The sequence below is a fragment of the Camelus bactrianus genome, chromosome 14 (assembly GCF_048773025.1).
Source record: "Camelus bactrianus isolate YW-2024 breed Bactrian camel chromosome 14, ASM4877302v1, whole genome shotgun sequence".
Taxonomy (NCBI): Eukaryota; Metazoa; Chordata; class Mammalia; order Artiodactyla; family Camelidae; genus Camelus; species Camelus bactrianus.
The window spans coordinates 18183361-18199112 of NC_133552.1; the positions used below are offsets into that span (position 1 = coordinate 18183361).

At 37.7% G+C, this 15752-nt stretch overlaps 1 protein-coding gene across 2 annotated transcripts in view; it reads right to left on the reverse strand.

The window, feature by feature from the left end:
• The window catches only part of GTF2F2 (general transcription factor IIF subunit 2), a 121406-nt gene that overhangs the window by 103055 nt on the left and 2599 nt on the right, over nt 1-15752 (reverse strand). For both annotated transcript variants that reach the window (XM_010951384.3, XM_074378201.1), the window contains exons 2-4: nt 11463-11536; nt 4256-4274; nt 2945-3089 (exon numbers count right to left, since the gene is read on the reverse strand). In XM_010951384.3, the coding sequence (XP_010949686.1) occupies nt 2945-3089; nt 4256-4274; nt 11463-11536 (238 nt within the window). The remainder of the gene's footprint in view (nt 1-2944; nt 3090-4255; nt 4275-11462; nt 11537-15752) is intronic.

Below are 15752 nucleotides of genomic sequence, written 5' to 3' on the forward strand. Positions count from 1 at the left end.
GGTTATCAGGGAGGGGAAGGGAGTGGGAAGGGATAAATTTGGGAGTTTTGAGATGTGCAAATGTTAACCACTATATATAAAAATAGATTTAAAAAACAAATTTCTTCTGTATAGCACAGGGGACTATATTAAATATCTTGTAATAACTTTTAATGTTATGAAAACAAATATACACGTGTGACTGGGACATTATGCTGTACACCAGGAATTGACACAGTGTAATTGACTATACTTCAATAAAAAATAAATAAATAAAAATTAAAAGAAAAAAAAGAAGCAAAGACTTCCCTTATAGTGTGCGCCATCTAATGGCAACTTAGATCTGTATTTGTATTATTACAGTTCTACAAACCAAGAACACATTGTCCAAACTCCAGAAGATGACAATCTTGATTCTTTTCCATATGCCTGCCAAGATAATCTTTATAATACCATATTCACTTTGGAGTTCACTGTAACCAGAAATGTGAATACAAAATGTTCAAAAAGAGCACAACACTAACTAAACAATTTACAAGATCAAAAATGAAAGATTAATTTTGAGGACAAGAAACCTTGGCTTTCTAAATCACTGTCTTTTGTAGAAGTACCTGCAATGAGCCATGCTTTGGAAAGATTAGCAACTTAATAAGATGTAAAAAAAATCTGAAATAGGGTAACTTTTTCTACAAAGGAAGTTCAAGTCTCCCTACCTCAAACTTTTTTCCAGGCCCTGCTTCCTTCTTATCATCTTGGTGCCATGCCTCTTCCACTCCAGAGGCAACCACAAAAGCAGAGAAAACCTCACAGGTTCAACAGGTCTTATCACATTCCATTAATTGCAAGACAAATTTCAGATTCCTTGAATGTGCCTACGCTATGCCCTACACAATGGAGCATACAGTAAGTATTTGTTGAATGGTTGAATCTTCTCCAGGAGAAAATGCGTATGTTTAGCATTTTCTACCTCCCATAATACTACACTACAAATTATTATGGCATCAGAATAATGTAATAAAACAAATTTTTCACCTTAAACCACATGATGGAAAAGTTATAATTTACAATTTTTAAAATTCTACCTCCAAGAGGGGAAAAAAGAAAGACATGTATTTTTTTTGTATTTTTTCAACATCTAAGATTTTTTTTAAACGTTTTTTATTGAGTTATAATCATTTTACAACGTTGTGTCAAATTCCAGTGTAGAGGACAATTTTTCAGTTATACATGAACATATATATATTCATTGTCACATTTTTTTCTCTGTGAGCTACCACAAGATCTTGTATATATTTCCCTGTGCTATACAGTATAATCTTGTTTATCTACTCTACATTTTGAAATCCCAATCTGTCCCTTCCCATCCCCCGCCCCCTTGGCAACCACAAGTTTGTCTTCTATGTCTATAAGTCTATTTCTAATCTGTATTTATGTTTTATTTTTGTTTTTGTTTTTGTTATTAGATTCCACATATGAGCAATCTCATATGGTATTTTTCTTCCTCCTTCTGGCTTACTTCACTTAGAATGACATTCTCCAGGAGCATCCATGTTGCTGCAAATGGTGTTATGTTGTCAATTTTTATGGCTAAATAGTATTCCATTGTATAAATATGCCAAATCTTCTTTATCCAGTCATCTGTTGATGGACATTTAGGCTGTTTCCATGTCTTGGCTACTGTAAATAGTGCTGCTATGAACACTGGGGTGCAGGGGTCATTTTGAAGTAGGGTTCCTTCTGGATATACGTCCAGGAGTGGGATTCCTCGGTCATATGGTAAGGAAAGACATGTATTTTTGACACCAGTTTATGTAGCTATTGGCATTCCAAGAGATACCACAAAAAATTTATCTGAGTACAGCTGACTCCTGAACAACACAGGTTTGAACTATGTGGGTCCACTTATACCGGATCTCTTTCAATGGTAAATACCACAGTACTTCACCATCTACAGCTGTTGAATCTTAAGCACAGAGAAATGCGAATATGGAGGAATCTTGGCTATGGAGAGCTGACTGTAAATTATACCCACACTTTTAACTGTGCGAGGGTCGGTGCCCTTAACCTTCCCATCATTCAAGGATCAACTGTATGCTCCTTTAAAGCAATGATTTTTTTTTTAAATGATGTTCTTAACACACTATAATTTCTTACAGTTTTCTTTGTAATGTTTAATGAAAATTTCACAAAACCATAGATCTTTTTCTTTATACAACAAATAAACTTTCTGAATTAGATATGAGAAATTAGTTCTGTTCAAATGAGGTGGCCTGTTGCTTTAATAGTAGTATTCTCAAGTCAGTGAAGGTTAAAAACCAAGAAACAACGAAAATAAACATATATTCTTACATATGCCACAAAAAGTTCCCTCTATATCTAATTTACAAACTGAAATGTTTGCTCCTAATTAACTGAACTGTTAAAATATCTGAGAGCAAATACAAAATTAAACACTACACTACACAGAGCTTCCTGGAAGCAGAAACCAATCAAAAGAAGTTAATCCCTATGCATTAAAAACTAATCCCTATGCATTAAAAACTACAGAAAGCCTACAAGAGTCAAAATTCTGACAAAAATATTCCCTAATATGAAGCAGTATTTTTTAAAACACAACTTATAGTTGCTAAGTATCAATTTACCAAAACAGGCAAGGATAACCTTATCTTGACAAAATTCAGAATACTGTTTCTTCAACATCCTAGAAGACAGCTTGATGCACCATACTCTTCCATCTGCTTTGTTCTATTTCCTCATGCCCCAAATGGAAATTAAACCCTTCCAGTAACAGCCAAAATTTCATCAACCACAGGAAAGTACTCAGAGCAGAGAAGTAGAATGACAGGAATAAGAGGGAGACTGGATAGATGGAATAGCCCTGGCAACGACCTTAGAGTACATGTTGAGAGAGAAAATCTATACAACATGTATAGAAATTGCGTTAAATAATTCTATTCCCACTTACCTGATGAGCTCTCAGTAAACACTGTTAATGTCTGTCCTCCAACACTTTGTAAGACAAATGGATGTTCTCTAGGAGCGCTGACTGAAGCTGGTTTTCCGCCAATATCATGAATATTCGCAAGATCCTCATTCAAAGTAAATGACACCTAACACACAAAACCCAGAGCTTATTACAACAGACTTTTTTATTTAAAGTATCTGTACAGAAATTCTGATTATAAATCAAATACTTTTCTAATGTGAATCTTTTCCATCTTATTAAGCATTTTTTAAAAACTTTATCAATCTTTAATCATTAGTCATAAAAAGAGAATCTAGTCCCATTTGTCAGAATAACGGAGCTAATCTACCACTATAAAGATACACATTATTTAGACAAATGTTTCCTCTGGTCTATGGCTGAAAAAATTCTATTTCTAAAATAGAAATAAATTTTTTTCCTAAGGTGTGTGAAGTCAAAGGACCATGTCTTGTTATATTTATATCTTTAAATAAACTAAATAATTTGTCTATCTATCCATCCATCCATCTGCTAGCCAAGTGCCTGGCACAAAGTAGGAAAACAGTATTTGCTGAATGAATGAACATTTTAACAATATTAAGAAAGCAGCTGTACTTCTTGAAGCAGGGGGAGGTGACCTTATTTATTCTAAAGCTTAAACACTCCCATAAGCAGAGGATATCTTTCCTTTTTAGGTCCAATGACTCCTGTATGAGTACACAGTACTGTTTTATTTTTGAATATTTAAATAAATACAACTAAATATTTATAAGGATAATTCAATATTGAGGTTTAGAATAAAAAAGACACAGTAGGTGATCTTTCAAAATGATTTTCACCATATGCCAGATCTCCCCAGATTTTATATTAAAAAGATTTATAAACTTAAAATATTCATCTCCCAACCATGTAGAAAGATTATGAAATATTATTTAAATATCTCTATTATGTGTCAGGTACAGAAATTACATTCTGGACTTAATGAGTTAAAATCTACAGTCTTTAAAAATCCAAATCAAATGCATTTGCTACACTGAAACATTGTTAAAGTATTACTGAAGCAACACTAATTGTCATAGTTCCAAGAGAGGGGATATTTAGGTCAAAGTAGAAAAATGCTAAGCATGAACAACCAGAAAAGAGCCCATTCACTCATACAAGAGTGGCATTTATAATACTACGGGCTCCTGACCATCAGCCACCAGTTTGATGTGGAGTTTCCCAGAATGCAAACACTACCGTCTCTTTACTACTACTAACGCATAGTAAAATCTCAAGTTTTAAATAAAATTTTCATAAAAATAATCTTACCTCCGTTCGTCCTTGATTCCTGAAAGAGATGAAAGAAAAGTTTAATTATTTAATTTCATGTTTCTTTCAACTGAAAGCTAAGAACTAAAAGAACACTACTTCATATTTACTAAAATAGTACATTTACAAAGATTACCCTTGGCTGTCCTAACTACTCCAATTTGTACTCCTTTAGGAAAAACAAATTCCCATTACTCCCACACGAGTATTTTAAATATTGTGAGTTTGTGTCTCTTAACATTATTATAACCTGTCCTAATAATACTTTATCCAAATGATGATCTTATTACAATTCTTATCTTTATTTCTGAGCATTTTTAGCACTCAGCAACACGTGAATGGCATATTTAATACCAGATATACAGTACTTCAGCAAATTTTGCTATTTTGTCCAGCTGAAGAAGTTTCATTTACCTAACAGTTATACCTACAGTATAGAGGTCCTTACAAAACTGAAAAATAGAGTTACCATGTGATCCAGCAATCCCACTCCTGGGCATATATCCAGAAAAGACAAAAACTCTAATTCAAAGACTGTAAGATTTGGCAACAATGTGCCCCCAATTCATCATGACAACAATCCCCTCAACACGCACAGGCAGGCACTGAATTCACCACAGCCTCTTCCCAATCAGTCCTAGCTCTGCCCGCTGAGACGGTCTGGGAGCAAGGTGGTATCCAGATCTTAGCTTCTAAATCCCATTTTATCTAGAAGGAACCAGAGCTCCATGGAGAAATGACTGCCTCCAGGGCTCAGACAGAAATGGACAAGATGAGTCTAAAACATCTCTCTGTAACAAAAAGTAAGTCCTCAAAAGAATGATGAGGACATGTCACAAGGATATGGAACTTACACTACTGAACTGTACACTTAAAAATGGTTAAGATGGTAAATGGTTAAGATGGATTACATGCGTTCTTTACCACAATAAAGAAAAGAAAGATCATGGGTGCCAGCTAGAAGCAGCTTCCACCAGCTAAACTTTGGACAATTTGAACATCAGAATAAATGATGGTAGCAAACTGTGATCCACTGAACAAAACTGGAATCCGTGAGTTCATACTAACATAAATAAATAAATTAATATGGAAAATTTGATGAGGAATGGAGTATTTTTATAGTGTCAAAGTACCACCACACAGAATTCTTAATTACAAAGGGGAAGAGTAAATTTACTGTGAAAAACCTTAGAAGATACTCCTTAATCAAGTCATCAAAGTTACCACTACCACAATGAAACAAATGAAAACATGCAAATCTTGTTAGAATACAAGAAGAACCCAGCTTCACTTCTGTAATATACTTGCCAAAGATACATAACCAGAATCTAACCATGAAGAAATATCAAACTCAAATTTTATAAAATAACTACCTTGAAAACACACACAGTGTTGATGTTGATACAGTATATCACAGTCAAGGAAAGACTTCCAAATGTTCCAGATTTAAGGACACTAAAGAGGTCTGACAACAGAAGGCAAAGTGAGATTGTGGACCAGATACTTTTGCTATAAAATATCATTCAGACAACTGGCAAACCTTGAGTGAAGTCTGAAGATTAGGTAGTAGTACTACTTGATGTTAATTTACTGATTTGGAAGAGTGAACTGTGATTACACAGGAGAAAGTCCATGTTTGTAATAGTTTTTTTTTTTTTTTCCAATGAGGCATATACTTGAATACATTCTGAGTTTAGGAGATATCCCTAAGGGAAACTTCCACTGCTTTCTTTAGAGATTTAAATATTATTTATTATAATAATAACAGTGAAATAGTTAATGTGGCTTTCAATATTTCTAACTTTATAAAGATCTCTTGTTAATATCAATGTACTATACATTAGAAGATATGGACTTACTCAAATTACATTCTTGAAGTCACAGGAGAATGCTGCATTACATGAGTGTACATGGTGAAAAAGTTCTTTCTATTGTTCTCCAACTTTTCTGTTGCTTGAGATTGTTTTAAAATAAAAATATTAAATAATTTTTAAATGTGCCCAGTTTACTTAACTAATCCCTTACCAAAAAATTTGAGAATGTTACTAATTTTTCTCTATAACAAACAATACTGAAATGAATATCCATGTACATCAATCTTTGCATCACTAACTTGTTACTTCCACAGGATAAGTTCCTAGATATTGATGGAACAGCTGGGTCAAAGGCATCAACATTTTATTATTAATATTTCTAGCCTTCTCATTATCCTAGTCTCACTCTGCTGGATGAGTCTGTCGGTGTCTTTCCATAAGGGTAGCACCAAGAACTGAACATAATGCTTGCACTGTGAGTTAACTGGCAGAGAAAACAGTAGGATTATTATTCTACTTTGTTTTGAGCAGCAGTGTGTATGTGTGCATGTGAATGTGTATGACGTGTATATACACCTGTGTCTGTATATTATGTATGTATGTGTTGCCAGACTGCCCTTCAAAGTTTGGACTGATTTAAAGTCCTTAAACAGTATAATATTGTTCTAAATGTAGTCAATTTTATAACAAAAAATTACCTCATTGATTTTTATTTGCATATTTTCTATTATTAGCAGGCCCCCCTATGAACCTGAGTGTTAAATGTGTTTAGAAATAAAGTCAGAAATTAAATGTCTCTGAGAGAAACTGTATTAGAACAGATAACATGATTGTCAGTAAAATACAATGTATATTAAACATTTTGAAAACTGAAGTTTTTTGAGGCAGCTGATGTGGAAAGGCTGGTTTTAAAATTAAACAGGCTAAAGCAAAACTATGAACCAACTAAAATGCAGTACACATCAGATGTCCAAAGGTATAAAAATAATCCAAGTACAATGGTTTGGGAACATCACATAAATTGTCCAAATGTTACCAACTGTTCAAATAAGTCTGTTACTCTCATCTTCATAACTTCAGAACTTCTCAACTTCATTCATAACTTGACTCTTACTTTTTTCAGGTATAAACAGAACCACATTTGCGAAGAGCTGCATTCCCAGCTGCATGTTTTCTCCCTCCCCTCTGCTTCTCCCAATTCCTTTACCCCACAGCTCTGGGTCTGCTGGAACAAACATCCACACCATGGATTTCTTCCTAGCTTCTGGCCTATTGCAAAGCAAGCCGCTGCTGCTTAACTCAAGGATATCAGATGGGGAGGGGAGGTCCATACCCACATGACATCTGACATAATGCAGGGTCTACTGTCTGTACGGTGCAGTATGTGGCATGACAATAGGTGAACACTAAGTATTTTACATGCATTGAACCTATGAGGTATTAATACCATTTCTTTGTAACAGATAAGGAAATAGACAGGGTAATAAGCAAAAAAAAAAGTCGCACAGCATCACACAGCTAGTAAATGACAAGCTCTGGACGAAGCCCAGAGCTGACCTGAGTCCATACTCACAACCAGTATGCTACACTGCCTTTTTAAAACCTTAGCTGTTTCTCATTTTTCACCCTAATATACTCTTTTTTTAACCACACATATAATCCACAAACTAGTTAATCTGCCTCTAAGAATCAACAGCTGGTTATACATCTTCTAGTCTTAAAAATATCTGAAGACAGTTTCACCTGGTTTGCCCTAAATCTTCTCTTTACAGCCATAGTACCTTCAAACATTCCTCACAGGAAACTGATTTTAGTTTTCTTATTGGCCTAGTCTCACTCCACTGAATGAACTTATTTGTCCATGTCTCCAACAGCAGCTCTAAAAACCGAAAACAATGTTTGCGCTGTAAGCTAACTGGCAAAGAAAACAGTGGGGTTATCATCCCACTTCATTCTAAACAACACTCATCTATTAGTGGAGCCTTTTGTCTATAGCCACGAAACCTTGATGACTCACATTTAACTGAAATTAACTGAAGTCTTGATAACCTAGTCACATGCACTGCTAAGCCATTCCTCACTCCTCCTACACTTAATAGTGAATCTAGTAATTCAGTAAGAGGAATGAAAACTAAGCAAATGAGAAACATAAACAAGATAGCTAGGAGACCTACTCCAGAGCAAGCTGTTTTCAAGCTTTTCCATAGCAATCTTAGGGTACTAATTACTATAAATCTCTTCTCATCTTTAAAAGGATCTAGATCTTCTATAAGGCAAGACTGGTATTTCTTGTTAGGTAGAAAACCTGCTAGATCTTTTATCTACATATAAAATACACATACACACATCTGTTTTTATTAAGGGCAAACATATAGTTTATTACCAAAAACAGGACACTCTGGAAAGTGAAAGGGGGAATATTATTAATAATTGCACAGGAAAAACAGGTAAACCGGGGACTGTAAAACATGAAACTGGCCGTAACCTGGAGGCATGGCCACCCTATGCATTTCAGATGTGACTGTAAAATATCTGCTTTAAACTAAGGAAGAGATTGAAATTTCCCCCAAAGGATGATCAAGAAAAATCACAGCACACCCATTACTGCTTATTTAGCATGCTATCTTTAATATTTACTTCAGGGACCAAAGTAGTACTTAGCGCTTGCGAAGTTTTCCCTAAAGCCTGGCTCCTTTTACTCTATGTCCCATACTAGCCCGCTCCTCCCACACCAAAAGAAGGATTTTACATTCCTCAGCTACGTATTTTTCTTTACACAGAGGTTTCCAGGAGCTGATAGTAGGGAAAAGAAGAGAGTCTAAACTTCGAAGATTAAGTACCTGTCCAAAGTCTCATTAACAGTAGGTGACAGAGCTGGAACTGGTACTAGCTGGAATTTTCTAACTACTCAAAGGCCTGAATTCCAGTCCAGTTCTGCTACTGAATGTGTAGTCATTTCTTTTTTCTTCTTTTTTTTTTTCCTCCTTAATGGAGGCACCGGGCATTGAACCCGGGATCTCATGCAAGCCAAGTACACGCTCTACCAGCTCTACCACCAAACCATACCCTCCCACCCCCAAATGTGTAGTCATTTCTTTAAGAAAATACTGTCTCTACCTAACTTCAGAACTTTGCATATGAAAGCATGCCTGTTTCCAATAAAAATCTTGTTAAAACAAATGGAAGAACTAAAAGATTTACCCAGAACAAATGCAAGTAAGATACAGAACAAAATATTTAGGGCACAAACACATGAAGGTATCAAAGTTTTTCACTCTAAAGACACGACATCATCCAAGAACACAGCATTGTTCCTTCAAAGAACAAAACCCACAGGGTGTCCACCAAATCCAAACTCCACAGCTGGCTGGCTTTAATGAGGAAACTTTAAAATCATCTCCCCCAAAGTATAAGCTTTGCATAGAGTGGGTATGTCAGGCAAAAAGAGGTCTAGGCTCTGTACTACGGGAGAGCAAGCAGGAAAAAGGTAAGCAACTCTCACATTTAGAACTACAGCTTAAGGAAATAAAAGAATAAAACAGCTATTATTACTGGTTTGTCATAGCAGTTTTCATTTACTGAGTCAACAAAAATTCACTGCCAGGCACTGCTCTACACCCTGGAGAAACAGCAGTCAACAAAACAAACATCCTGACCTGTGGCGCTTCTAATCTAAGAGGAGAGATGGACAATACACAAACAAGCAAATACACAGTATGTCAGATGGGCACAGCAGAAGCTGAATAAATATTTATTAACTACATGAAAGAATGACGGTAAGTGGTACAGGGGGGAAAAAAGAGTACAGGAGATGGCACAGGGCGGTCAGGAAAGGCCTCGCTGAGCTGATATTTAAACAGGGACCTTAAGTATGGAGCAAGGTGTAGAGATTTCTAAAGGAAGAGTGTTCCAGAGAGAAGGAACAGAGGAATAGTAATGATTCAGTCTGAGATGCTTCTGAGACATCCAAGTGGAAACGTGACGGAGGCAGTCAGATATGGGTCTGAAGATCAGGGTAGAGGTCAGGCTTGAGATATAGCTTTAAGTACACTGGTAGGTCATGAAGCCAGATGAGACCTCCCAGGAAGTCACTCAAAAGAGACAGAAGGAAAGAACCAAAGACTGAGCCTTGGGATCCAGTAACACTTAGAGATTGAGGCCATGAGAAAGAGCCAGCAATAGAGACTGAGAAGGAACAGCCAGTGAGAGACGAGAATCAAGAGACTGTTGTCCCGGAAGTGAAGTGAAAAAAAAAAAGCATTTGAGGGTAGAAGTGATCAACTATGTCAAATTCTGTTGAAGGTCAATTAAGAAGAGCCGCTAGCTGACTCTTAGATTTAAGAATGTGGCCATGGTAGATTGTTCTAAGAAAGGAAAAAAAAGGACTCCAAACTCTTTGCTGCGATTCCCACCAAGAGGTGGAGGGAGGGTGGAGTATATTACAAGTTACATTTACATTTGGCAAATATGATGCAAGCATAGGCTTGCAACGTGCTTATGTACTGGGGCTTCCGTCTCTTTCGCTAGGAACTGTTTCACCATGATGTGACTCAGCATGTGGAGATGAAACATACGTGGCCGCTCCCCCAGCTGACAGCAAGCCAACTACCGGACACACGAGTAAGGCCATTCTAGCCAGGAAGACCAGCCAGGTCAGCCCCAACCAGAACTGTCCAGAACTGCCCTACAGAATTATAAGCAAATAAAACGGTTTTTGTTCCAAGCCACTGAATTTTGGGGTGGTCTGTTATGAAACAAAAGCTAAATGATAAAGAGGATACTGGTGGCAGACCAGAGCTATTTCAATGGAGTAGTGGGTGTGGAAATTGGATTAGAGCTGGATTAAGAATGAATGAACAGAAAGAAGGGAACACAAGGCCTCTGGCTGACACGAGCTCAGCTATGGCGGCTTCCCTTTCAAATAAGGCCATTTCCTCAACCAGGAAACACTCTTACATTGTTTACTAGGTGCTCCCTACCCTCTTCCAAAGCCTCTATAAATAGGTCAGTGGCACAACGGCAAAATCCTCCTACAGAAGCACTTCACTTGGTGCATCTAGCTATGCCCAACTCAAGCATACCTCCTCACAAGACGTGGAGAGGATGGAGGGATAAGGGACCACACACTCTGCTACTGCTCAGCCAGCAGCTTTCACCAATAAATTTTACTTGATATTTACAACTATCACTGGAGGCGTGCGTGTGTGTGTATGTGTGCACACACGAATCCTTACAGGGCACCTAACCATCTCTTGATAAGCCTTGGCATGCTCATTACTTCTTATTTTCCAGATAAATTCCCTGCCTGAAAAGGAATTCTAATTACATTTAAAAGTACTTGTAAAAAATACAAAAAAGTTTTATAAAATGTCAAAAATACATAAATAACTTACTTGGCAATCCGCAGTTTTCCGACTTCACCTCTTCCAGGGGCTTTAGCCCATTGCTGTGACAAATACTTAGGAACCTAAAACAAAATAAAACATTATTAGACTATATTTTGGATGCTAACAAATCTTTTTAAACATAAAGTGATATAAGGCTTCAATTTTACCTTCTGCCTGTAATAACTGATCAAGTTCCAAGCTCTGGTGACACAAAACTAAAACTGGTCAAATAACTTAACAATAATGAATTTATGTTCCCAAATAAGTCCAATAAAAGTTCAGAGTTGAGAAAGACTACCAGAAGAGGAAGGAGAAGGGAGCCAGCAGTGTCAGGTATCATGCTATCCATTTTACATCTGCTATCCCATTAATCCTTCCAATCACCCCACAAAATTGCTACCACTCTCCTCATTCCATAGATAAGAAAACCAAGGCTCAGAAAGGGGAAATAACATGGTTAGTTAGTGTCAGACACAGGTTAGCTAGTATCAGACATAAGAGACTCCAGATTGGTCTGATGTTCTCTTTGCTACACCACAAACTAATAAAAGCATGTAAAAGACCCTAAGGGAAAGGGGGTTTTGAAGATTTCCCCTACACTGCACTCCACTTATTCACACAAGCTTACAAGATTTGGCAAACTCCTTACGATAATTGTAGCTATCACCTATCAGGTCTCCTTCGATTATCAGTGAGAAGAAAACCCACTTACCCATACAGTGGATTTACTGACAAAAGTAACTAAGAATTCCAGACGTAGTTTTAAGTGGCTTGATAAAAGGCTCAAATAATGTCACCAGGACTCTTCCATCATCTATTTCTTCTCCTCACAACACTGACTCACTTTGACAGCCTTCCCCCTTAGGCAGCAAGATGGCTAAAGCTACTTCTGAAGAACAAGAGTTCTCTTTCCCAGAAGCCCCAGCAAAAACGTGATTGTCTCTTGTGGCTCTGACCAGTCATGTGTCCTTCCTTGGGCCTGTAACTGAACCCAGAAGTGAGATCCTTTCACTGTTCAGACTGAGTCAATGACACCTTTGGAGAGGGAGAGTCAGCACCATTAGAACCACACAGAACGGACAGGGGAGCAGTGGTTTCCACAAAGCAAACTCAGGGTGCTGTTACAGTGTCAGAGCAAGAGGAACCAGTTAGTCAAAGAAGCAAATGTCCACAACACTACCTGTCAGAACTAAATAAAGATCTAAAATTCATCTGGACAAATCCTGTTACAACACCAAATAAAACCTTGAATCCAAATAAATTATTACCTCATGGCCTCAATCCTGAAACACTGCCTAAGTTGGCCTTTGCTTCTTGCTTTGTCTTTGATTTTTAGCCCCAGGGAATCTTCTTGTCCATTACACTAATCAAAGAGAAAATTGTGTTCTACAGATCGACTATTCTACCAATCAATCTCAAGCTGTATTCCCTAATAAAGTCCTTAGAGAAGAGATACTCTCTTCATCTTATTTCAAGTTACTGATTCAAATGAGGCCTATATTTAGATACTGTAAGACTTTCTCATTATCAATAACAGTACCCTTTCCATAATCTGTATTTCAAGGAACCATCTGACCACTGTCTCATAACTTCCTGGCCCTCTCCTCAGTATTTTGACTCCAACTATTCTTCCATCCCTCAAATCACTGACTCCAGCATCTTTACTCTGTCCTCCATCTGCTTATGTCCTCATGTCTCTCTCTAATGGAACTACATTTCATAGCCCATCATTACAACCGTTCCCTTGGCCCTAACTCTCTCCGTCATACTGGCCTGGCTGAACCTAATCCTGATTACAGCCACTTATTTTATTAATTTATCTATTTATTGTTTCATTTGATTGTGTGTTGATGGCGGTGGTGGCGACAGCTATCACTCATAGCGCTTAATAAATATGGCAGAAGACTCTAAGATGGACCCCAGGGATCCCCACCTCCTTATACTCACACCCTTGTGTAATCGCCTCTCCCTGAGTGAGGACAGGACCTGTAGCTTGCTTCGGATCAATAACAACATGGCAAAGGTGATGGATGGGATGGTCCTTCTGTGATTAGGTTACATAAGATTGTGACCTCTGTCTTGCTTCTCTCATTGTTTTCTCAGTTTGCAGCTCCAATGAAGTAAGCTGCCATTTTGGAGAAGCCCATGTGGCAAGAAACACAAAGCAGGCTCCAGCCAGCAGTCAGCTAGGAAGTTAGGCCCTCGGTCCAACAACCCTGGAGGAACTGAATTCTGCCAACCACAGAACCCTGGAAACAGTTTTTCCCCAGTCACAACTTCAGCTGAGAATCCAGCCCTGGCTGACACCTTGATTGCAATCTGTGGGAGACTGTGAAGCAACCGACCCAACTAAGCCATGCCAGGCCCCCTGATTCAAAGAAACTATGGAATAATACATGTGCACTATCTTAAGCTACTAAGTCTGTGGTGATATATTATACAGCTTTAGGTAATGATACATCGAGTAACACTCTTTTAAATGTTTTAACCATTTAATGCTCACACAATCCTATTATTTTCTCCATTTCACAAACGAGGAAACTGAGGCACAGGGAGGTCAGCAAACTGACTCATGATCACACACCTAGTAAGGGCAGACCCTATGATTCTTTCCACCCACTGTTGCATTTCTCTGCCTCCCTGAAGGAGTTGTCTGCTGGCTAACTACAGTTCCTCCTCTGCCATTTCGTTCTATTCTAGACAGGCTGTCCCCACTCCACTGAAATTGGTGACCAAGGTTAAAAAAGTTCTCCATATTGCCAAGCCAATGTTTAGTACTCACCTTACAGACCTATCAACGATATTTGAGAACTTACTGTTTCCTCCTTCAAACACTTTCTTTACATGGCTTCAAATCACTACAGCCTCTCTTGATTTTCCTCCTACTTCTCTGGACTCTTCTTTTTGGTCTCTGCACATCTAGATTCCCATCTTCCTGGCTTCCTGACCTTAGAGGGCCCTGATTTCAGTCCTCAGACCCCTCCTCTTCTCTATCCACACTCAATCTCATGCAATCTCATCCAGTCTCTTGACTTCAAACACCATCTATAGAATGACAACTCCCAAATTTATAGCTCTCCCCTCAAGTCCCAACTGATATATCCAACTGCCTACTCAAACTCTCCATCTGAATATTCAGTAGACATTTCAAACTCAAAACCTCCTACCAGAACTTTTATTTCTCCCTCATAAACTTGTTCTTCCTGCAAGTAAAAGTCAACTCCATTCTTCCAGGCACTCAGTTTGAAACCTTGGAGTTACCCTGAATAGCTCTTTTTCTTACATTCCACATCCAATCAACTGATATAGCTTGTCAGCAACACCTTCAACTTACATCCGGACTCCATCTCCGTCTCACCAATTTCAGGGTTACCATCCTAATCCAAGCCACCATCATCTCACGTATAAGTATTTTATTAGCCTCCTGATTTCCTTGCTTCTACTCCTGTCCATGTCCACTTTATTCTCAGTATAGCAGAGACAGCGACTACGTTAATACATAGGTCAGATGATACTGTTCTTCTCAAAGCCTTTCAACTTATTTAATAGACATCTACATAGTTCTTACTATGCACCAGGTACTCTTCAAAGCACTAAGTTCCCAGGTAAGCCTACCAGCTTCTTTAATTCAAAAGGTTGCCGATATAGTATATGCCCTTGTAATGAAAAATAGAATACAAGGAGTAAGATAGTATGTCAATCATGCATAACTTTCTACACCAAGAGCTTATGCAAATGGGCTTCCCAGAAGTTTCAGTCCATTTACATTAAGTTGGGGAAAAAAAGAGAAGGAAAAGAAAAAATAATGATATATATGGTTCCAAGGCTCCAAAAAAGATCAGCTGTCCAAAAAACAAGTATTTAATTAAAACATTTTATTTTTAAATAAAACTGTATATATTAAGGTGTACAACAGGGTGATTTGATATACACAGTGAAATGATTACAGTCAAGCGAATGAACATGTTGTCTCCTCACATAATTACCTTTTTTGGATAAGAACACCTGAAATCTAGTTAGTAAATTTCCCCAAAACACTCTTGTCAACATGTCAGTTGTGAGATATCTGTGTTGTTTCTACTGTCTCCACATTTATTAATGAAAATCAGATGGAGACAAGATACTATGTACAACAGGGGATGTCTTTCCAGATTTCCCAAGACTAGGGACAGTGAAAGACAATGACTCACTTAAGCATTATTTCCTCAGGGCAAAAACCTCCCTTGACCTCCTAGACTAGGTCAAGTTCCTTTGTTATTCACACTCACAAAACAACATTCCTTGCTTCAGTGTCCT